This window comes from Furipterus horrens, unplaced genomic scaffold, assembly GCF_987537825.1.
Source record: "Furipterus horrens unplaced genomic scaffold, mFurHor1.1.pri manual_scaffold_4, whole genome shotgun sequence".
Classification (NCBI taxonomy): Eukaryota; Metazoa; Chordata; class Mammalia; order Chiroptera; family Furipteridae; genus Furipterus; species Furipterus horrens.
The window spans coordinates 35,199,999-35,226,080 of NW_028327174.1; the positions used below are offsets into that span (position 1 = coordinate 35,199,999).

Consider the following 26,082-nt stretch of genomic DNA (forward strand, 5'->3'; position numbering starts at 1 on the left):
CTTCAACAAGGAGTTTTATCTTTAAGGCTGTAATAATTAAATAACATTTATGTTACTTCTAGGATCATCTCTCCCCTTTTAAAGTTTCTATGAAAACAAACATTTTTCAAATCATTTGAAATTCACATAATAAAGGATAATTACCACTGCTTAAAAAAAAAAAAAAAAAAACCCAGCTACATAAAAAATTCATGAGTCCTAAAAATCCCCTTACTCAGTTATGTACTGCTATTCTTAAAGTACATATGGCCATGTCTTTCTCTTGGGTAGAAACAAGAGGAGGTTCTATATGAGTCTTAACATCCCACCTAGATGATGTCCCATGAACCTGTAGTTTATAGCAAAGCATTTCAGAAATCATAATGATTCTTACACAGAAATTTCCTTTTCTGTAAATTAATTCAGGCATCTGTTTATTCGTACTTAGATAAACATAACTTTTAGAATTCAATATTTAATTTTTACAGTCTATTTTAATTACTCATATAAAGAGACCAACCAGAATATTACACACTTGGGAATTCTAATATTATGTCATACTACTTAATGTATACTATAATTGTCCCAATAGATTCACACAATTATGCCAAAAAATAAAAAATATATAATCAAGTTTACTCCTTTAAAACAATGAAGTAAAAGTGATTTACATAAAGTCACTTGATTAACCGGTTACATTTGAATCAGAGCAAAATAATTACTCCAGAAATGGAAGAAACCTTAGGAGACCAACTTCCTTCCTTACAAAACTAAAATATGCATTATGTTATCTCTGGATCATGTGCCAAATGCTTCATGAGGATATCAGACCATTCGAGAATATAAGCACTACTTAGGAAAGGGATTATGTCCCCCTTTACCACAAGTCCCCAGTGCCTTGTGTAGCTCCTGGCATTTAGCAGACAAGTATGTGGTATAAATGAACTGTGTTGAATTAAATTTTAAGTATTCTTCATTGTAAGATTTTAGTTATTAAAACAATGTAATATGACACTGTTGCCAGGGCTAGTCCTAATTACAGATTATCTAAGGAATTCTTTCAGCACTACCTTTATTAAATTCTTCTTCCACTGGATAGGGTTCTGTCTACTCACAGCAGGTATGAAAATTCCTGCACAGTCACCAATGGACCAGGCAGCAAACATAATATTCAAAGGATTAAGGTTAAATTGCTACCACCACCATCTCAAAATTAGCCATTAGGTTGAGTCCCATTGTAGTATGTGTCAGGTTATACTGAACCTGAGGAAACAAGATGTAGGGCATTTTGATGTGTCTTGATGGGACTTCTTCAAGGAGATATCTAAAGCAGCAATAAATTTAGAGTTTAGGGGAATTAGACATGAAAAGAAAAAGCATCAAGTCATGGGTCATACAGAAGAGTAGGCAGGCAAGGTGACATTTATATGGGGGAAGGGTCTTAAAAGATGGAGAAAGGATATTTAAAAATAACCTCACCTCTTGTACAATTTTGCCTAAGAACTGGCACTGAAGATGGTAACACAGGTAAAAAGTTACAGATTGTGCTGAGATTGACAAATAGGCTTATTTTTATGTAAACTGAATGTAAAACACATAATTGTAATGCTAGCTATAGCCTTGAGATGACTTATTTTAACATGAAGAAATGGGTGATTTGCCCAAAATTGGAGTTGTGAAAGATACCAGAATCACTTTCCTCCTGGTCAGTGATTATTTTCACTTCAACATAGCATCTCACTTCACATATCTTAAAATAAGGAACATTTTAAATGCATTGAAAGAATAATTTTGTTAATTTATCTATTTTAAAGCATTAGATCTTCTTAAAATATGGACCAGACTTGAAAATTTTTATGAAATGTTACTTTAGCCATGATAAGAGAACTAGCCAATTACTAGACTCTGAAACTTTTTCCCTTCATTGTTTAAAAAAATTAAAAGTCTTCCCCATCCCCAAATCTCATTTAAAGTATTTTTTTAAGTTGTTTTTTTTTTTTAAAGTGATGCTCCTGATCTGTCAGCAGAACCACTATACATAGTGAGAATGTATCTTGCTGATCTAGCCAACTCTCTCTGTCTCCATTTTTGCCCAATCAATGCATGACAACACAGGAAGACCACAGAGATGCACTCCATACTGTGAAACGCACAATGAAGCTCAAGGGTTCACATAGGACTTAGCCTTCAACTTGGTCTCTTTAACACATACTACAATAACTGGCTCAAATAACCTTCAATATCAATTAAAACTATTTTCAAAGACTGAAGTACAAGAAAAGGTTTAAAGTTCTTTAAACAGCAATCTGACACAGGGAGACTACATTTAATTCCTATGAGAATTTTTATGTATGTTAAATGTTTTAAATTATTACAAAAATTTAGTAGCATGTAAATATAGCCCACAAATGGTTGCTATAATCCTCATTACATACCAAATCTTCATTAACAGGGAAAGTTATTCAGAGTATTATAGGAATTTATCTCATGTGGAAAGTAAATGGCCTTTTAATAGTTTTCCATTGCCTTATCTTTTTTTCAATTTTTCTCCTTTTATAGAAAAAATATAGTATTTTTGGGAACATGACTATGACAAATAGCAGTGGAAAGAGGAAGAACACCTTTATGAACAGTGTAAATTTACATTCATTAAGGGTGACTGAAACTAGAGGACATGATGAACAGAAGAAGAATCTACAGGAAGCTCAGAAATTCATGTTCCCTCAATGTGTCTGTAGAACCAATAGTGAATTCTCAACTGAAGTTATAATTAGTATATATATGATTAGATAAAATAGAATAGGGAGGATTCAAAAGCCATGTTAATTTGTTTCACACCAAAGTTCACAATTGGTAAGAAAAATAGGAAGTAATCAATTGCATGCACCAAAAACCCCAAGAAAGATATCTCAGGTATTCAATTTCTTTTTCACAGGCATTGCTAGTTCAAAAACCAAAACTCAGGGAATACTGGCACTTAGAGGAAAAAAGTTTCCACTGTCATTTTAAAATAAGCATTCAAGATAAAAGCTAACAGTTTGGATGGAGCAGAAAGAAAATTAGGTAATGCTAAAACAAATGCTAATAATTTAGTGTAATGTACAAAAATTACCACTTTTACTTAAGTATGCCTTAAGAAAAAAGTACAAATTGTATTTACATAATTACACACTTTGTCTTTGACTTCTTTTTCTTCTTTTTACCATCTTTGCTCATCTTTTCTTTATGTTTTCGAATTTCTCGAACTAATGTATAGAAGGCATCGTCAACACCCTGAAATATATAACAAGTATTAAAATGTGAATATATGTGATGGTTTGAGGTGTACATATAATAGAAAGGATATATCACTAATGGAAACATCAATACTGAGAAAGAATAAGGACACTTTACATTTTTCTTTAGACAAGTGGATATTTATCATGCGTTTATAATTCTTTAATGTCTTCTTCATGGGTATGTTGTCAACATTTTAAATAGAGAACACTGATTTTAACAAAAGGTAATGAAAAGTAATGGCACAGAATCTTATATAAGCTTCACAAATGATATTTCCCCAGACTTGCTACTAATTTTTGAAATACTGGCACACCTTGGTAACCAAAATCCATGCGCATGTGTGTGAATAAGTATTTATACTTAATTATCCCTGAGTTTCTAGACATTAGATATCAGTATAAACTATTTTTATAAATATTCACAGTAACAATATCTGAGCTGTTTCAATATCTATTTAAATCCATTAGACTTTGATAATTACCAAGAAGTGAACAGTGTTGGAATATACTTCCAGTTTTTCAAATATTATATACAGGTGTATTAAGGCATTGGTTTCAATTATAATCAATCATATAAGCAAGAAATTTAAAGTAATCCCAATACAAGACACTACTTTGAAAAATGTTAATACTCTGATTTGTGGAGAATGGAGTTAAATTATTTAAATAGTGTAATTTAGCAATTTAGAGAGATTCCCTTATTTATTGCTTTGGTTTGTTTCATATATTAAGTATTCAAAAGTTTGCCATATAAAGTGAAATGCTACATCTTCAAAGAAATACCCATTTGGTCATTGTGGCTAACATCTATTTGTGACCAAAGCAATGTATCTAAATGAGTACTGGATGAAAGTGATTGTAAGACAGAATACTCTTCAACCTAGTAATTCATAACACAGAAGTGGCACTCAGACTATCAGGAGAGATTTTAACTGTGCAATACTGAAATAATACAAGATCTATATATAAGTCAACTCTTCTCATGTCCCTGTTAGAGAAAATTAAATATAAAAGCAATATTTTAAAACATAAAGAAAAATATGATCCTCAATATACTTTAAAATATGTTCACCTGAGGAGTAATTTTTAAAGCCTATTAACATACTGATATTTTTAAACCTAGACACTAGAGGGAGTCCTTGGAACAAATACCCATCAAATGAAGTTGTGAGAATTAGGCTTTTACTGATTTCAGCCACCTCTGTTGATATTCATATAAACACATTTGTTACGTTATCTTGAAAATAATTTAAAGTTTAAGTGACATTATTTCTCCTTTACTGTATTACTAAAATCTTCCAAAATTAGTATTTCAAAATAACAGCAAAATTAAATCAGGGCATTTTCAAGTTACATTTATCTAATTTTCACATCTAAAATTCAAAAAAGCATTACCAACATTTTTAAAGTAAACAGAATGGTAATGAGAGCCATGCTCACTTTTAAACAAATATTAGTAAGATAAAACATAGCATTATTGATTTGAATAACAGAGATTAAAAGTTCCCCAATAAAACCCCCAAGTTTCACTCATTGAATGCTCCCCACTTTGTGATACCATTACTGATACAACATATGTTTTGTTACACCTGAAGTAGTGAGGAAATGAGATAAGACAATTTCTCAGCAATACAGTCAAGGCTTTCATGCTAATCTTCTTAACAAATAAAAAGCAAAAACTTCTAATGGTATAGTAAAAAATAATTTTTTTTTTTATTTTGGTTTTTCAATTACAGTTGTCCCCTTTTCCCAAAAATAATTTTATAGCTCACCAACCCCTGACTGATTTATAATCATAAACACTTCGAATGGAATACTTGAGGATCTAATCCACCTCACTTAGCCTTCACAAATTCTCTTTGATCGTGTATCGTCTTTAGTCTACTCTAGTTCAATTTTTATAATGAAGAAAAGTCAGTGGGCCTGAAATGATGATGTAGATGAATACAGAGAAGAACACATTCTAAGCTGAAAACAACACAAGTATTTAGGAGGCACCAAAAAACAAATCTGTTAACATTTTCTTCCTCTAAGACTGACAAATACTTCAGGTTCATATTGCACTGAACTTTCCTTTCTATCCAATCTTACTAAAACTAAATAATTTCAATGATTAGGGGAATGTTACAATTAATCAAGACAAAGCAGTAAATGCCTTTTTTTAAATATGGGAACCAGTCGTTGTCATACACACAGATATGAGACAGAAGTAGTATCCCAGTAATTATTTTGTCTAAACTCATCCATTTTTTGAACTAAGAAAACTAATTGGTATCTATTTATCACTTTCCAATTAGTTTTGTAAAAATACTTTTATTTAAAATGTTAAGTATTACCAAGTACGCTTTTTTCTTGCCATCCATGTCCACTGAAAAAACAAGATTCAAGTCATCATGCCCAACAACTACCTGACGTCCACAATACACAGGCACTGAAAAGTTTGCACAAATAAGAAATTTTAGAAAAGTGTATGATTCCACCTTTGTTTAAATAAAAATTAAAGCACAAAACTTATTTTAAATAGTCCTACTTAAAAAAAATCACCTAATAGTAAGATAATGAGAAAATAAAAAATTTAAACTAAATTAAATTAAAAACTAAACTTAATCACTTAAATCTGGTCATGGCTACTGTGATTTAAGAAGTATGACTTTTCAAAGTGCATTGCAATGCTAAATTTTACCACACCTTCTAAATTAAGATATTGCTTTAGATAGTGATACTAAAAAATGTCAAGAGTTCATAAAATTAATGCCCATCATGCTTTGTCTCCTCTTCTGAGTTTAGACTAGACATGAAATCTATTCAGATGTATATGTTACACTTTTGGGAGCTACATTAATTATTTCCTGACCTTAAATTCATATAATAAAGACTACCTACCTTTATTTTAATCAGCACAATAAATAATAAACTACAATTTTATTTCATGTTCTCACAGAACATTATTACAAACAATATACATCAAAATATTAAGCTTTGTCATAAAGTGTATGGCATCTACTGACTGAAATGTTTTCTGAGAAAGACCAAATTTAATATGGGTTGATTTAGAAAGAAAACTGAGAAATTTAATGCAATAAAACCCAACTGATCAGCTATTAAGTGCCAAGAACCTCATTAGGTCATGGTCATGCAAATATTAAAAATATATGATTCTGGCTATCTAAGATTTTACAGTACAGCAAACAAATATAGAAGAAGTTATTTCAATATAACAGGGTAAGTGCATAACAGTTAAAAATCGTATATTGGGAATACACAGGAAGGGCATTATATTCAGTCTAAAGGTTTAAAGAAAGATTCTTAAGAGAACAAATTAGAGATCATTGAAGAATGTTAGCTAATTAATAAGACTAGAAGACAAGAATACTAGTACTATTCCAAACAAGAGCAACAGCCAAATCTCAAGGGAAGGTAAGAAAATACATGGTGTTCATTTACATAAGCACAAACATTTTTCCAAGGAGTTTTTAGAGCTAAGGCCAAAGGCTGGAGGGTAGGAAGATGTTAAGAACCATCTATAACATACTACGAAATTTGAGATTTTATTCCACAGTTAACAGGAAGTCAGTGACTGGATTTAAAGATAGGAGAATGATACTTAAGTATATCTCTCTGGCTGCACTGTGAATGAAGGCGGCAAATAAGAGGTTTTAATAGTTCCAGGAAGAAACCAAAGAGGCCTGAACTAACGATGTGGTAAAAGTTAGAATGTAACATCAAAGGAATTGGTGATTGTCTCCACTTGCGGGTGAAAAAGAAGGATGAAGGATCATCCAAAGAATCCCAAGTTTCTAACTTGGGTAAAAAGTGATGTTGACACCACTGAGTTAGAATTGTTAAGAGTGGCCCTTCTCCACCTTCTGGGCCATTCAGCCTTATTACTCTACAGTTTCTTAATACTTTTTCTTTCTAGACTCTGAGACAAATGTCATCTATAGCCATCAAAACTGCCTCAATTATAATACCTATTAAATAAAAAATAAAACTAAACTAATTATGGTAACAAACTAAAGATTTCTTTTTTTCAAGAAAGACATTTTACTTTTTTTTACTTTTAAATTCTTCCTGGAAATTTTTAATTTGTATTGTTACCATTTAATCCCCCCTTCCCCGTTTTCATCTGTCCCTTCCCACCCACCTCCCTCTGGGGTTTCTTTTAGTATTTCAAATTAAAAGCCCACACCTAAGTAGTTCTAAAGTGGTTGCTACTTGGATACCTTTGAAAGACATCTGCTTTCTGCCAAAATTAATATGCTGAACTTACCAGATTACATTACAATGCATTTTTTAATTTTCACACAGCCAGGAGTCTTTTCTTCTTTGCTGATTTTTTTCAATCTGTACTGTCGGATCTCTCTCACCAATGTATAAAAAGCATCCTCCACTCTCTGCATTGTAAAACACAACTTCTTTAAAGTCTGTTTCATCGATAATGATAATTTATTGGGACAACCATGTGCAAGGAGTTTGAAATTATGAGCTTTACTTGAGAATTTCTTTTTAAAACAGACATCAGATTGCTTGAATAAAACTGGGGATGCAGTTTTTAAAATATGGCTTCAATCCTGGTTTGTTCTTTAAAGTCAGTTCTGTTTTATAAAAGAATTATAATTTTTTTAAAATTTGCAAATAGAGGAGATGATGAAAAGCTTAAGTACATGTATTAGAGCAACCATTTTAGTATGCTAGTCATAGAATTAATCAAAACCTAAACTAAACTTAGATCTAAATTATTTCTTTGACTTAGGGAAAACAGATGCTTTATGTAGCACTGATCCCCACCCCTCCCACTTCAACCCTGCATGAGAAATGAGGAGAAAAGTGGTACAAAAAGGGTTTTAACCCTTGTTTTTTTAAAAAAACAAAACCCCACATACATACACACCTCAAAAAAAAGGTCAAGAGACTAGAATCTTGAATCCTACCTTCAATAACAACACTGTCCAGTGAATTTCTAGGATGGGCAAGTGGCTTAACACACAACAGAAGTGCATTCTTAGTGATTACAAGTCTTATAATTAATTTTTAGAACAGTATCTAATTATAATGGCCTCATACTTTATTTTCTAATTCAAATACTCTAAAGAGGCAAAAGGGACCTCTACTTAAGACAATGGAAAGAAAGCTATGATGAAAAATACCATCGTGTATGGCCACAGGGAGATCACTGAAGTTTTTAATGCCTTTTTCAGTCCCCAAAATTAGGCCACAGCCAAAGGGGACGAAGTGTTTAGTTAAATGTATTACTAGTTTGTCCAGAAAAACTACACCATCAAATTAGAAGCTTACATCTAAAAAACAAATGGACACAAATATTAATCTACATGTAATGCAAATTAACTTAAAAGTTTAATATCTGTGTGCATTCCTCTCAAAGAATGAAGTCCGTAGGAAAGCTGGTCTATTTTATTGCACATTTAACTTAAAGCTTAATTTTTTTTTTTTAATTTTAGGAATGAATTACTCACTATAGGGATTTGAATATTTTAACTCTCTGGGATTGGTAATGTTACAGAAACAGGGGAGTCCAAAAAAACCCCACAGTTTGCGACTGGGGGATGGGGAGAAGGAAGCAGCTTTCAGAATGCCTCCACATGCCTGAGGCTGGTGGCTAGTGTCTTTCTTATGCAAAATGGCTTTAATGCATCCAAGGCCTCAGGTAGATGGGAGGGGTCTTGGACCAGGGGATGGTATGGAGAAAGCACACAGAGCCTGCGTGAGGTTCTGTGAATGGTCAGAACTGGTTACCACACCCACTGCGTCAGAGGACGCAGTCAGGGATTTAAAAACAAGCGGCAGACATTTTAAGGAGGCTGACCATGTGGACTTAACTTGGGACAGGCTGACCATGCGGATTTAAGGGAGGGACATACCTTGCTGCTTTGAAAAGAAACAGACTGACCATGTGGATTACAAAGGACTAACTATGCAGTTTACAAGGAGGCTGAGAATCCACAAGGTTCTGGATTAAAAGCTGGTGGACACCATAACACAGACAAGGTCTCCTCAATCAGAACTGAATGATTGGCAGCTACTGGTAAAGCTGAACTGTGTTTAGAAAGTAGGGAAACAGAATCTCTAACTTTTCTAAAACTAGCCTGGTTTGGTAGGGGGAGGCAAGGATATGTGTCTATGGGTGTTTTAAAGAACATAAGACTTAGCAGCAAAAATCCGCAAATAATTAAATCTATATAACTGTTAAAATAAACAACTCTTTTTTCTTTTCACTAAACTCTGGTATTAAGAGTTATAATTTTGGCGGCAGGCAATCGGGCCCCTAACGAAACAGCCCATGGGTTTCTGTTTCAATTGGAAGAGCCCAGGGGTTCTGTAACAGTAAGATCAGTCTTTCTATGAATTGAATGTGATCAAATGCTCTCAGCACGTAAAAAGTTAATACATATCAACTGTATGATTTCTAGTTTTAATTAAATCAGGCACAGAGAATTGGCCATTTAAGTATTAACTAAAGTAAGTCGACAGCTAAAGATTAATTTTTGCATGCAGAACTCTTGCACAACTATTGCTTATAATAGTTAAGACAAAAAAGGTACTTCAATTCTTTGGGTATATTAATTTTTATAATCCTCAAAAATGTATCAAGAACTGCTTCAGTAGAGTTTGGTAATTTACCATTAAAGTACAACTTAAAACTCCTAAAACTCAGTTTCAGTTAAGAAGTGGGCATTAAATAATAAGTTAATTATATAGTAAGATGTATATCTCAAGCCCTGATCCACGGGGCTCAGCTGGTTGGGTGTCATTCCGCAAAGTTAAAGGTTGCCAGTTCGATTCCTGGTTAGGGTGTATGCCTGGGTTGCAGGTTCAGTCCCTGGTAGGGGAGCATATGAGAGGCAACCAATCGATGTTTCTCTCTCACATCAATGTTTCCCTCCTCTCTCTCCCTCCCTTCCCCTCTCTCTAAAAATAAGTAAATAAAAACGTTAAAAAGAAAAAGTACATCTCAAAAGTTATATCACCCAGTAATATATTCCTATTCAACTATCTCATAAAAAAATCACTATAGCCAAAGAAAATTTGTATCTTATTTTTAATGGAATCAATTTAGTTAACTAGCTAGCTAAGCTCACTACAAAATAAAAATTTCCAACCATTTTCTGAAATCATTAAATATGTTAGTACTTTAAATTACATAAACACTTTACCTGTATATAAAAATTTTAATATTTTATAATTACCATTAATTCTCAAGGAATTATTTTTATTCCCAAGTCCTTGAAAAACATATATATATTAGAAATTATCACTGTCAAATAATATAAGTAATTTAAAGCATCACAATGACTTTCATATAGCAAGTAAAATGTAAAGCATGAACTGACATTTATGATATTTTCACAATAATTCTTCCAATTTGAAAACTAATGCAAGAAATTTAATTATACATAAATTAAACAAACCAGGTAAAAGCTCATATTTTTTGAGAATGTAAAGATTTACTCCTGTTTTTAAAAAGTTATAAGGTCAATGTAGAATACTTAAACATGCTATGAGAGGAGAAAAACAAGGTTTTGGTCCTCTACAAATTTGGCAGAAGCAAAGTTTGATTGTAACTTACTTCTAAAATCAGTTTGAAAGAGTTTACAAGTGTGCAAATCCCCATCACCAATACGAGAATATATGATTTTGTTTCCAGCAATGCAGAGAGAGAATTGGAAGCCAATGATTAAAAAGAAGAAATTACTACCCATCACCAAAATATTCAGTATTAGGACCTCAGTAGCTAAAATAACAGTGAGAAATAGTTATTTCAAAGTGATTTTTCACTAATTTTTATTATTGGAAAGTTAAATTATATTTTAAAGAACCAATTATTACCGTATTTCCTCAGATTTAAATATTTCTTATTTCTTGGTAATATACTTTAAGGTCATACTGACATCAAGAGATTATTATTTATCCTTGTGTGCACCTTAAACTACTGGCACTGGTACAGAACACTGGTTTTATATTCCAAAATTTATAGATAATTTTTAAAGATAAAGTACAGCTGAAACATTCAATATGCAACTGTGGCTAGATGCTAAACTCTTAACTGGCACTTCATGATTTATTCCTGAGAATACAGCTTATTGCCACACATACTCATTTTCAAATGTTGGTTACCAAACTTTAAGGACAATTGAAAATACTTATTAGGAACAAAGGTGCACATGTTTGTACACCTAAATTTTTAAAAATCAAGATGTTTGATGACATTTTGAGCTCAGCTATTATGTGAAAACATACTTGTGAGACTAAGGTAATAGACCATTCTATGCTAAAGAAAAACTGTTAACAGCATCATTCCATATCCGGGAGTCTATAATGCTTTCACTATGAGATTTCATTTTAAACAAGTATTTGTTCCTACTGAATGGCTTATTATCTGCAAAAATTCTCGCAAATTCTTTTAAGGAAATAACACTTTGAACACGCTAATTACAGAGAGATGCAAGAACACTAGCCTTGGGGGAGACGAATGGGAGGAACAAGATGTATTCTAAAAAAGCAAATTTGCATTGTAACAATTAATTTTAAGTATCCAGAAATTAACAACAAAAACCAGGATGCAATTACTCAAAATTTTATGTTCATAAAACTAATTTTCACATTATACTCAAGTTGAGACCTCCAGAAAGCAAAAAAGCTGAATCAGGAGTAGCAAATATGCTGAGAATTCTGCTTCTGTCATCCACTTTACTGAACATCCCCACTTTTGATTTTAGCAGACTGGAAAACACACAGCTGACTACCATGGTAACAATAGTTTGGTTTCAACAGCCTTTGCCAACACTGCATGCACTGCCCAAGGAAGCCGGGAAAATGTGGCAATTCCTAACTGCCCAGATAAATGTAAACTAGGTAGCAGTCTTTACCCAGTAGGGACATAGGGACCACATTCAGCATACTAGCAGTAAATAAAAATTACTTTAGCCATTCAGATGTGGAGTAAAATGATTGTAAATAAATATAACTCATTATATCCTAGCCATGTGGTGGACTTTTTAAAGTTGGTAAAATATATATTCCACAACCCTTAACAATGTACTAGAAGAAATTCCCCCTTTTTCCCCTTCTATTTCCCTTTCATAGAAAATACATAAGTCTTACTTTAAATTTTTACAGGCTAACATTAGTAATTTTAAGTTAAGTTGAAAACTCTACCCTGGTAAAGTTCTAGTGTTGAATCAAACAATACAGTTCCCCAGAGAACTGGGCATACGCTACAACCAGAAGGCCAACTGTAGCCACGGTCTATTTTTTTGTACTGTCCAAAAGCTAAGGATGATTTTTGCATTTATAAAGGGTTATAAGGAAAATATGCAATGGATACTATTTGTGGCTCATGATGCTTAAAGTATTTATTATCTGGCCCTTAACAGAGAAAGTGTGCCAGCCCCTGACTTACATCTCTGAGAAGCTCTAAAGGAACATCCTGTTCCTACTAACTTGAATATAATTGTCTGGGGTGTTTGAAATAGGCCATGACATAAGTAGATGTTAATAAAATACAAGAATATGCATATTAATTTTGTTCAAATAAATAAATAATAGCAAATAAGTAATAAAATATTCTGCAGAAAATAGGGCTTTAAATTTTCACAAAACACTGAAGATATAAAATTTACAAAATTTAAATGTTTCATTTTGTAATCTCCTCAATTAGTACTTGAATAAATCTTTATAAAGTCTTCCAAAAGCATGCAAATATCAAACAAATTTCAAAGGAAGATGAATAAATTTGTGAAAGGCAAATCAACAAGTCTATGTAATAATAAAAAATCAAAGCTCAGAAACCAAATATCTAAGTTATAGTTTAGCAACATAAATTACATAAACATATCAATAAAACAGGATATAAATATAAGAAAAGTTGAACATTTAGGTTAAGAAATAAAGTATTCCTTTATACCACTCTATATTTTAATTAATGATTCACATATCTACAAAGCAAATTTAAATTAGTTAACTTCCACATCATACACACTACATACATCTTTCCTAATCACCCCCCCCAAAAAAAACAGTATAAAATTTAAAAATCTATTTTAAAAGGAAGACAGGTAGTTTTCTGGTTAATTATGAATGCTGTGGTATATTAAAGCATTAACATCAAACACTAAGAATTAACTAGTACTTCTGAGACAGGAGCTATAGAACAAGGAAAGAAGACAACTATTTAAGGCTCATCAGCTGAGAAGCGGAAGGCAACAATGGGGGAATACTGTAACAAGACTTTTATTGTTCTTACTGCCTTTCTGCTCCAACTATGGTCCACGTACTAAAATCAGCATCACCTGAGAGCCTGTTAAGACACTCAGAATCACAGGTCCCAACCTAGACCCACTGAATTAGAATCTAGATTTGAATAAGAAGCCCAATTCATTCATATGCATATAAAAATAGGAGAAGCGCTGCTCTATTTGCAATTCTTCACATTAGGCAAAATCTCTTAGGTTTTTTCTCTATAAAATTTAAAATAAAATTTTAACTAGTTCCAAAAGTATTTTTCAAGTTACAAATAGTGCAAGTTAAAATGTTAATGGTATAATCTAAGTAGTATGTTTGCAAATGTTTTCAATCAAATTCCTTTAATTGTATATTTGCAAGTTTTTCATAAGAAAATGCTGGGAGAAAAAGTTATAAATATTATAATCATTTTTTTGAGTACCTCCTCTCCAGTGGAAAGCAAGGAATATGGTCAGAGATGACCAGCAAAAAGAAAAAGACTAAATCAAAACCTACTCCCAGCCTATGGACCTGGGAATGAATGTAAATAAAATCTTAATTCTTCTGAAGTAAAGTGCTGTATTCAGGTCTTTCTTTAACCTATAAATCAGGGTTTAAAATGAGATATTTGCACTATGGTCAAACGACAGAAATTCAGCTTTTAATCCTAAAAGAAAGACTTAAAATAGAATTCGCTGTGTTTTCACTGTGTACCAAATTTGTACAACTAGGAAGCAGTACATTTCCACTGGGGAAATAGGTATATATACTAGCTGAATGATGGTTTACTTTTAAATTTTTACCCTTTTACAAAATTTGAGAATTCTAGAATGCCTGTTTTTTATAAGTTTAACATGTAATGAGTTCATCAATTTTCATCTCCTCGTATTACAGTTTTCTGGACTCACAGCCCAAAACAAATGTACGTCTTGTATGGAACATAAACTGACCAATTTCTTAGTATATGAAAATTATATTCCGTCATATCCTTACATATTATTTCTTTCTAGGATTTTTTCAATACATTAAACTTTTATTTCATACAAAGAGGTTAAATAATAAACTGAAATTATTTTATTTTACCTAGAGAAAAAAGTTACTTTTAAAATATAGGTAATTTTTGAAATAAAAGTCAAGATCAACCTGGCATTAATTTTTGTCAGAACAACATAGTAATGAATAACTGAGAACTTCTATTTACTTTCTAAATATTCTCTTGCTTTAATGAAAACTTTCTCCAAAAATAAATATATCCTTTAAAAGATTCTACCAAAGTAAAATACTTCAACTTCAACAAAATTTAATCTAGAAACATGACATAAAGCTCTTAATGGCACTTCTAAAATAGGAACTCAATATTCGTTGCCCTGTTCTGTCACTTTGTAAACATAACAGCAACAACAACAAAAATCCCCACATTTCTTGACTCCTGAATGTAAGAAGTGCTGAGCTGAAGAAAGAGAATGTTCAATTGTTCATTGTGGAGAGAAACCAAAGCCAAAAGTAATACCATGAACTGGATTAAGAAGCGCATCCCTCTCATATCCTTAAGAGAACATTTACCAAATAAAGAGTTTTACTTCCTATTTTAGTATAATGGAAAGAAAAACTGATAAATTACATTGAACAATGTAACAGTTACGCCCTCAGGTATACACATTTATTATATTCTTGCCCTCCTACTCCCAAAATGATATTACTAGGAGATTTATCAGTAAACTATGATTAATAATTAAAATCATTTGATATGGTTTGCAGAAAATAGACTTGTATTTAATACAATTTTACTTACCTGTCTTGTTTTTGCTGACGTTTCAATAAAAGGAATTCCATAACTTCTTGCTAAGTCCTGAGCCTGTTTTGTGTCTACTGTTCTAGAAGGCAAGTCACATTTATTTCCTACTAGGACCATAGGTACATCTTCAGAGTCTTTAACTCTTTTTATTTGTTCTCTGTGGGGGAAAAAGTTACATTAGAGGTATTAAAAATACAAAACTCTATAAAACTGTACACCCCTTTTCTTATAAAATATGGCTGGAAAAAAACTTTTTATGTAATTCCTGCTTCCCACCACAAATTTTCCTTGTTTCTCCTTCCCATTATTGTGTTTCTCCATATTAAACAGAGAACTATGTCCCTTAAAAGATCAAATACCCAAAAATATACTAAAACTACAATCTAATAGGCTCATATGCAGGTAGGTCATGTGATAAAACAGAAAAATACTGAAAATTATAGACCAGAGAAGGTGCTATTCCTAATTTTTAAAATTATCTTTGAAACATAAACTATATATGTTGTTCAATGTGTATCTATAGAATTAAGTATGTTTTTATAAAAACATTAATTATAACATTAACATAATTTTCATACTCCTTTCTCACAAAAGAGCGCCAAGTGGATTTTGATTTCTGTGAAGACAACACTCATGCTCCTACACTGTTTATTCTATAAAAGTCCTTCTTCAATAAGATACGCATAAACTCTAAATTCGGGGTAAAATTATATTCCTTCAAAATTTTAAGTGAATTTCAAAGATGCAGCATGAAATAAAAAGCCAGTTATTCTACAAAAATATTATCACCCATCCAAATTTCTTTATCTCTATTACTATAGACAAAAATGTAAGAAATATTAAGTAGTATGTTAAACCTCTTAACTGAGCTAACTCACTGTTAAATGAACAGTTGATGAATGGGATATTTGCTTAATACGAAGTTCTCTGAAAACTGTAAACCCTCAAAAAACAGAATACAAACTATACTTAATACAATAGTGATTATTTTTTAAAAGGTAGTCACTTTTAGGCTGATTTGTCAGTTTCTTTAAAAACTGTAATTGTTCTAATACTTCAATCTATTACAACTTCAGAGTTGTGGGATTTTTTTTTAAGTACCCACTATCCAATTCCAAGAAATTCTACACTAACTATACTTGATTATTTTTAAGGTTATTTGAGTGATACTGCTTCAATTACATTTTCATATTTTTGTTGATGGTTTTCATTTATATGATGGCAGCTCTAGCTTAAAGCTTTGCTTCTCTAGTGTAGAGTGGTTGAAGAGGTTTTGGAGTTAAAAAGGCCAAAGTTTCAATCCTAGCACCACCACTAAGTATGCAATCTAAAACACGATACTCAATTTCTCTAATCCTCAAGAAGTTAATTTGTAAAATAGGATATTACCTACCTCATAATTATTCTAAAAGTTAAATTAGATAATTTATCCGTGGTGATTAGCAAAGACTCAATAAATGGAAGATAAAACTTCTCCTTAATGTCAACTTATATAGTCAATTTAAACCCACCTATAATGGTGAATATCTTCAAATGATTTAGTATTATTTATGGCAAATACACAAAGAAAGCCCTCCCCAGTCCTCATGTACTGGTCCCTCATTGCACTGTACTCCTCTTGACCTGCTGTGTCGAGAATATCCAAGAGACAGGTTTCTCCATCAATTACTACTTGTTTCCTGTAGGAATCCTGAGAAGGGAGAAACACAGTCTGCATTATTATGGTGTACTTTTACTTTTATAAAGGTGTTAGGACACAAGTCAAGAAAAAGAACCCAATTCAAAACTGGGCAAATGCCATGAACAGACATCTCTCCAAAGAAGACAGACAAATGGCCGATATGCGCATGAAAATATCTTCAACATCATTAAAGAAGTGCAAATCAAAACCACAATGAGCTACCACTTCACAGCCATTAGGATGGCTATTTATTTTTTAAAGGGAAAATAACAAGTGTTAGCAAGGATGTGGAAAAACTAGATCCCTGTCCATTACTGATGGCAATGTAAAATGGTGCAGCCACTGTGGAAAACAATTTAGCAGTTCCTCAAAAAAGTAAAACACAGAATTAACACATGATCCAGCAATTCCAATCCTTAGGATATACCCAAAAGAACTGAAAGCAGGGACTGAAACAGATATCTGTATGCCAATGCTCACAGCAGCATTATTTATAAGAGCCAAGATGTAGAAACAATTCAGGTGTTTAGTAACAGATGAATGGATAAGCAAAATGTGGTATATAAATACAGTGAAATATTATTCAGTCATAAAAAGAAAATTCTGATATGTAGTACAACATGAATGGATCTTAAAAACATTATGCTAACTGAAATAAGCCAGACACAGAAAGACAAATATCTATTATTCCACGTAAATGAGGTACCAAAAATAGGTAAAGTCACAGAGACAAAAAGTAGAATAGTTACCTGAGGCTGGGGTGGGGCTGGAGAGTTATTATTCAGTGGGTGCAGAGTTTTAGTTTGTGGTGACGAAGTCATGAAATTAGAACCCCACATTGTGGATTTACTTAATGTCACTGAATTGTACACTTAAAAATGGCTGCAATGGTAAATTTTATGAGAGAGATATATATATATATATATATAGCTATTTATATACCTCCACAATTCTTAAAAAGCTGTTACACAGAGATTCAACAATGTAAGTGTACATGTTGACATCACGAAGACCCAAATTCTCATAAAAAATAGTTACTACAAAAATGGGACAGCTCTACCAACTCTGTTATTCAGGATGATTTAGATGGCAAGAAAAAACCAATCAGCTTACAAATAAATGTCATGCATCTATTTTACTTATAGTCAAAGGAATACAAAGAGAATGGTCAATAATGAGGATTTTAATGCCCTTATGCATTTCTGAAATCCTGGGCACAATATATCACAGCCAGATGGATACTATGATAACTCTAAAGAGCATGATTGTCCTATCTGCAAATTCTGTGGGGCCTCTATTAAAGGCAGGGGGGAGGAGGGGAGAGAGAGAGGGAAATCTTAAAGGGACTATGCAACTCTAAGGCTGAGTAAAGAAAAATGGAGTGGGTAACATTAATAGAATCTTAAAATTAAAATCTAATTTTCTTTGACTTTTGATTAATACTCATGCCTAAAAGATTTCATACACACTGCCAAAACAGGCCTCAAAAAAAAAAAAAAAAAAAAAAAAAAAAAAACATGGAAAAAGAAATGGTGCAATGTGAGGCCACAGAGTAAGGCCAGGCTGAGGATGGCTATGAAGTATAAACCAAGGGCACTGTTTCTTACTGTTCCACATGTGGGATTGCACTAATGTGTCTTTGTTTCATGAATCACTTTATAGATCGTTCCATCATTAAAAAAGAGAATAGTCATTAAACATTATGTTTTTGATATATATTTTAAATGTTTACAGCCAGAGAATACAAAGATACAGATCTCCAGGGTGGGCAAAAGTGGGTTTACAGTTGTGAATACACAAAAGTTTATTCTTGTATTATTTTATATTCATTATTGTATTATTTTCCTTACGTACAATTGTAATCTACTTTTGCTCACCCCTATATATGTAGCATGATCACAACAAAATATAGATACGAAACAATATAAATGTATATACATATATTTAAAAGCTGATGGTATTACATAAAAGTGTTAATAAAGGCTGTCTTTGATGGAGATAATTTAAGAAATAATTGATCTCTTGCTGCCTTTTTTTTTTTTTTTTTTTGGTACTAGATGCTATGTCAAATGCTTTCCCTTTTTGGCTTTTAATTTTTTAAAGAGTGAACTACTATATTAGACTATGATCTCATGCTTACTTTTAAACTATTTTTCCATACTATCTATAATAAAAATGATTTCACAGTCAGAAAAAAAAGGATGGATATTTATTTTCTAAGCAAGAAGTTCTTTAACTAAAAATTCAACATTTGGTTGACATTTTATTTTCACCTATTCTCTTAATTACTTGAAAGAACTCTTGTATATTGTAAGTTGAAAATGAGTGTTTTTGACATATAATGAAAGAACAGGAATTGAGAGCAATCCATTCATAACCTGGGTGTGGCTAGCAACCAAAGACTTTTCCTTACCTGTTGCTGTCACCTCACATTCTTCACTCATCAATACTAACCAAAGTCAATCTTATAGTTGAAAGCTCCCTTAGTCTTTAAATAAAAAATGTTTTCCAAATAATAAAATTAATAACTATAGTTTCTGGAGCCACACAAGTCTATACGTGAGGGGTAGCTGGGGATTTACTCCTCATGTGCCCCTATATAATGCCTCCCAGATGTAGCTCAATAATGTCCCATTTACAAAATTTTCAAATATTTTGTGTTTCAAAAGTATTTAATGTGGAGTATCAGTAGTTTCCATACGCATTTCATAACATGTTTCCATGATGAATACTCCATCAAAGGGACTAAGAAATGGGAAAGCAGTCTCTCCTTACTCACCAATCTCTCTCACTCCTATCATCTCTTCCCTTCCAAACCTTAAAAATCTTAACAGCTAAGTTCTGGGTTACATTCAGTTACTGAAAAAAGTAATCTACAATCTAATTGTAAACAATGAGTAGAATCTGCTGATTAGAAATAATAGATTTAGGTTAAAACTTCAGTATTTCCAAAGTTAATTTTAACTAGAGTCATCCTTCGGAGCAGAGTATCTCTGAGTTATATAAAAAGGCAATGCAACCTAGTAAAAACTTCAGAACAAAAGTGTTAAAAGGCAGAGCATAATCTGAAAAAAAAAAAAAAAAAAAACTGACAGGTTTGATAACAAAGCAGAAGACAAGCACAACAAAAAATCAATATATAAATACTAAAGATTTTGTTCCAACTTTAGGTTAGCCATTAAAAAGAAGTATATGGCAGTAGAAAAAAAATTAGTCATCAGTTTAAGGTCTTTCCCAAATTAGAATCTAAATAAGGGTTCAGCAAACTATTGTTCACAGGCCAAATACTGCCCACCTATTTTTTTATCTGGCCCATGAACTAAGGATGGTGCTTAAATTTTGAAATGGTTGTTTAAATTTTTTTTTAAAAAGCCTATGTGACAAACATTCATATGGCCCTTTAGAGAAAAGTTTGCCAATGCTGCTCTAGGCTAATAAAATACCTTTTCACAAATCTGTAGTATTCTCAACACATATTATTTATTTCTTTTATACTTAAAAAATAAACCACCACTCTGAGAAAGTACAGATTATCAAAGCTCAACCAGTTTTATAAAACACAGATTCTAAAAAGAAACTAGTTAATAGAGCAAGAAAATGATCAAGACCAAACATTCTTAATTAGTATTATTTCCAGCCTTTTAAATAGAATAAATTTTTAGCTCAGGTACATAAGTTACTAAAATCCTTTGGAAGCTATGACAAAAAAAATAATAAAGCCACTTTCACTCAAAATAATAAAATATTAAATGCAGGAAGTTATTCCACATACTTTCCTTCTCTCCCAGCTAAAGTACTATTGTTTCACTTAGTTAAAAAAAGGAAAAAAAAACAAACAAATCCTTTCTAAATGAAATATACTATGCTGGTAAAAGTTTATCATAGCTAGAACACAAACATTTCTAACGATACAATAAATAGGCACAATCCTTTTGGAAAGCAGTTCCAGATTTATCAAGAACCATACGAATGTTCATAGCTTTTGACACAGCAATGCCACTATTGGTAAACGATGTTAAGGAAATATGGTGTATTTCCTTTTAAATGATCATTACAATAGATACACTTAACATGGAAGGCATCCTAAAATGTCTTACAAAGAAAAATTACATTGGTATTTAATACTGACCTACAATCTTATGCCATAGATCTATGTTCAAAATACACCCCAAATCCAAGTACCCCCAGCACCATCACCCTAGACCATGACACTATTGTGTCTCATGCAATTGCTTGCAAGTGTTTCCTAGCTGGGATCCCTGTTGTTATTCTTATAGGATATATTCTGCACACAGCAGCTAGTAATTATTTTTAAATGTCACCCACTTTAAATGTCACTGGCTTGGTTAAAGTCCTCAAATAGTATCCTGTTGTTCTTAAAAATAAAATCCAAAGGACTTATCACTCTCCTTCCTCAGTACCTCTATGTCTCCTTCATATCATGTATTATAATCTGTAACTAAATATTTGTTTGTATAATTTTTTAAGTCTATACCACTACTAGGCATTAAACTCCATGACGGTTGAGCTCACATCTGTTTTGCTCACCACTAGACACCCTGTGCATAAGTATTGTTCTAACACGGGAGGAAATCAGCACTGTCTGTTGAACAAGTGAATGAATCCATTCAATGTAAATATATGCAGACACTATAAAAGTGAATTATCAAAATAAGTACAAGTTTAATAGAGCTTAAAGTATAATAAAACAATTAAGTTATAAATTTTTTAATTATAACATAGTAAGAATACTTCAGTAAATGTATTCAAGCAAGTTTTATATAATATGAAACTTTAAATGTAAAAATATAAACCAAACAATACATACAGAGATTTTAAAACATTTATGGGAGAGAAGACAATATGATTACAGAAAAGAACACAGAAGTCTTCATTTGTAATAAGTTTTACATCTTAAAAAAGAAAAAGGATATAAACCAAAGGTGGCAGAATGCTAAGATATGAAAAAGCTGGTTGGTGCACACATGTTCATCATATTATTTTTCCAAACAGCATTAAGAGTGTACATATTTTATCACCACTCATCAACAATAAATTTTATATTTTTATTTTTCTTTAAACTCCTGTCAGTAATGCTAAAAATTCTTTTTGTTTTATATTCATTTCTTTGAGGACTAATAATATTATATAATTTTATCTTAATAGTTATTCCCATCACCTATGTCCTATGCCCATTTAGAATTTTCATCTTATTGCATTGACTTATATAATTTATTAAAAGTGTTTTGAAGTTTATTAAGATGGCTTTAAGTATTGTTTTATTTACAGAAACGTATTTGTAGACCCATTAGAGGAGTTTGAAAATTAAGACTAAATATTTCAAAATGAGATTAAGTTCACTACCAGGACATCAGGACAGCGTTTTGTCATTGTTCTATTATAATTAAGAATAACCAGTTACTCAGTATGTTATCCTTAACATGCTCAACTTAGTTTTCCAGCTCAGGAAGTAACCCTGACATTGGAAGGCAGACTACAGTAAACAGCAATAAAAAAAAAAGGAAATTAATAATTTTTACTAAAGGTAACCATATAATATTAATAGTAGTTTTAATAGCCAACATTTACGGAGCCCTTACTTTTATGTCAGATACTGTGATAAGCATATTAAAAGCATTATCCCATTTAATCTCCATCTTCATGCTGCTGATTACATCAGATGCTATTGTAAATATGAATAGAACTGCTGAAAATGTCAACTAAAGTATTATTTGAGGATTTACTCTTGAAATGTTTGTAACTTTTTCTTAACGTGTTAAGTAGTGTAATTCTTCTTAATACTCTTAAGTAACACCTATAGGAAAAATGATAAACCTTAACACTCTTAATGTTCAAATATTTTGTAACTTCTAAAAGATTTAAATCCATCATAGAATATGTTCTACACTATTGATTATAAGCCACCAAAGGCTGTTGTAGACAGCTAATTCTCAAAAACAGTTCAAAACACGTACAATAGCCTAGTTAGATACTATAGGGAAAAAGAAAAACAAGGAATTTGGGATATATGTACAATGGTTTATTGGTTCACCCCCACCTACCCAGTCAATGTCAGTACCTAGTACTTTTCGACAACTCCATAATATAATTTGAATAGATACACCATAAATTACTTCAGCCATTCCCTATTGGTAGACATGTAAATTACTTATACTTTTAAAAATCATAAACAACACTGCAATAAACTTCCCTGTATATTCATCTTAAACACTTAACAAACCAAATCCTTGGGATAAATTCCCAGAAGTCGAATTGACCTAGACGTAGTCAAAGAACATGCAGCTTATATTTTAATACATATCACCAAAATGACCAGAAAGTTGTAAGATTATATACTCCTGTTTATAGAATAGTACACATTCCTCCATAGCCTTCCCAGCACTGTTATTTCAGTCTTAGTCAATATAAGAGTAAAAAGTGTTATTTGTTTGAACTTGCATTTCTATCTTTTTATGTTTATATGTCACTTGTTTTATTTATTTATTTTTGGCGGACAGGTTGGCTATTTATATCCTTCACCCCCTTTTCCTTTTTGATATTTGCCTTTTTCTAAAAGTTATATAATAGAGCTTCCTGATGGCTATATGATGGAAATATTTCCCCAGATTTCCATTTGTCTTATATTTTTGTTCAAGATGTCTTCATTTTTATGTTGACAAATAGCTCAATCTTTTCCTAAATATTTTCCTATATGGTTTAAGAATATTTTGAAAATAAAAAAGATCCCTACTGTTCTCAATGGAGAAAAATATTTAACCCCGATGACAAAATTAAAGAAGTCAGCCTAGTATTAATTCACTCAATCTGTGTTATTTACGTAATACTGCAAGAATCGGGATTTAAGACATTACCGTTTTTATTTCAACAGCTGTCTAATATTTAACTTTAAATTTTATACAAAATAGAACCCGGGTTCTCACCATGGGAGAAAGATGATACGGAAGGAGGTGAGAAAGAATGAACTCGTGATTTTAAAATACATTTCTTAGCTCCGTCCATTGAAAAAGGTCTAGAAGCAATGACACCCCAATCGCAATAAACATACCTAACATCCAGGTACTTTTAAATATTGTTCCCCACTAAAAGGATTAGGGCTCTTTGGACAAATAGCTCAATCCAGAGTGGGGCCATGGAAAGAACAAGATGAAGCTGGGACGCACTGTAACGCAAGTAAGGAAGAGCTCAAAAACTGATGGGGACGTGTCAAAAGGATACAGAGACCAGCTGAAAAAGATGCCACTGGCTTTATCTAAAGCAAATTTGAGAATCAATATCAATAATTATAGTATGTGTCCATACTAATACAAATAAGAAAAACAAAACAAATAAAAACGGGGAGTGATGAGAAAGTAGAGAGCCATTATTTACAGTAGATGTCAACCAATAAATGTAGCAGTAATGACAGAGTTAGAAGATTAACTACCATTTTGTAATCACTATGTTAGTAATTTATTTTGGTGAGAATTATCAGTGGATGCTATATCCCACTGGGTACAAATATGTTGAACAGGATATTTATATTCTGAAAGTATCTCCCCACAGACAATATATTAATTATAAAAGGAAGAGAAACTAGCTTTACAGAGAGAAAACAGACATCACCTTAACCTAATAATTAATGTTAACATCATCAATAATGGGACACACCTGTGCCTACTGATGTGCTACACAGAGGAGGACACACCACCACTTTTGTAGTATTCCAGCCAAAATTGTTTAAACTGAATCTGATCATGAGGACACAATCAGACAAAACAACTTCTGAATTCTTCAAAAGGTACCACTATCATGAATGAGTAAAAAAAGCTGAGAAACTGTTATAGGTTAAGAGAGACTTTGAGACAGGACAACTGATTTTTTGATTCTGGATCGGGGGGTGGGGTGGGGAGATGGAGGGGGAGGAATTGCTAAAAAAAAAAGAGAGAACAATCTGGAAACTGACAAAATTTATTCATGGACTATATATGAGATAATGTTTTCTATCGATGTTAAATTTCCTAAATTTCACCACTGCACTGTGGTTATATTGGAGATGCTCTTGTTGTCAGATTAGGGTTGGCAAACTTTTTCTGTGAAAGACCAGATGGTAACTGGTCTCCAGTGAAACTACTCAGCTCACACTGTAGTTGAAAGCAGCCATACACACATATGTGAGAAAGCAAGTATGTCTAGTTTAAGAGTAAAGGGTATTTACTGTATTATTTTTTTACTACTTTTCCACAGATTTGAAAGTTTTCAAAATAAAAAGCTGAAAAGTTATGTAAGGTAAGCACTATGTCCCTACTTAATCCTCTCAAACATTTTATTTTTACTACCCATTTCTACTAATTTAAGATAATAATAAAACTGTTCCATAAACCCAGGCACTATGATAAATAATATAATTAAGAGATGCAACAAATCTACTATGCTCCTAAAGCATAAAGCCTCTAAAGTAAGTTATATATAATTAGGGTCATTGTCTAGAAACATTGTTCTTCAAAATACATCTTAAGACTAATAAGCCCCACAAAGGTGATAATTTGGTCCCCTTTGCTCCTCAACATGTCTCCAGCCCCAGGAGGACTGTACGGTACAAAGTAGGTACTGAGTTAATATCTGTGGAATTAAGAAGTTAATTGCATTGCTAAAACTAGAATCTTAAGAAATGCCAAACTATAATATTTTTTCCTCTCACTTATTTCCATTACCAACTTTCATTTGTGTACTTTTAAAGCTTCATATTTATAAAAACTCAAGTTAGAATAAAACATGTCCAAAAATTTTTAACACTCAGGTCTAAACAGTTATTAGTAAGTACTTATTCTTAAATTGACCTAAAGTACTTGAATTTGTATTAGTTAATTCTAAAATTCAGATGCTCGCAACTATTCTACAATCCTATAAAAATGTACAAAATGTGAACTGCCGCAATTTGCCACTTTTGAATAGGCCCTTCTTAACACCCATTGAACACACCACTAAGCTTTGAACCTCCTGTGTCCATGTCAAGAAACTCAGAGCCACTGTGCCACTTTTCATTCCCTCAAACAAAATAGTCTCCCTATTTTTTCTTACTGGGCTGCATTTCCTTTCTTAATTAAAAATAT

The 26,082-nt window shown here is 32.0% G+C and overlaps 1 protein-coding gene across 3 annotated transcripts in view; it reads right to left on the reverse strand.

The window, feature by feature from the left end:
* Positions 1 to 905: 905 nt before the first annotated feature.
* The window catches only part of KRAS (KRas proto-oncogene, GTPase), a 33,127-nt gene continuing 7,950 nt past the window's right edge, over positions 906 to 26,082 (reverse strand). For 2 of the 3 annotated variants that reach the window (XM_090272934.1, XM_090272932.1), the window contains exons 3-6: positions 16,803 to 16,981; positions 15,289 to 15,448; positions 7,528 to 7,651; positions 3,189 to 3,252 (exon numbers count right to left, since the gene is read on the reverse strand). In XM_090272934.1, the coding sequence (XP_090129060.1) occupies positions 7,532 to 7,651; positions 15,289 to 15,448; positions 16,803 to 16,981 (459 nt within the window). In that variant the 3' untranslated portion in view covers positions 3,189 to 3,252; positions 7,528 to 7,531. Of the gene's footprint in view, positions 3,253 to 7,527; positions 7,652 to 15,288; positions 15,449 to 16,802; positions 16,982 to 26,082 lie in introns of all 3 variants that reach the window. The other variant, XM_090272933.1, reaches the window with a different exon arrangement.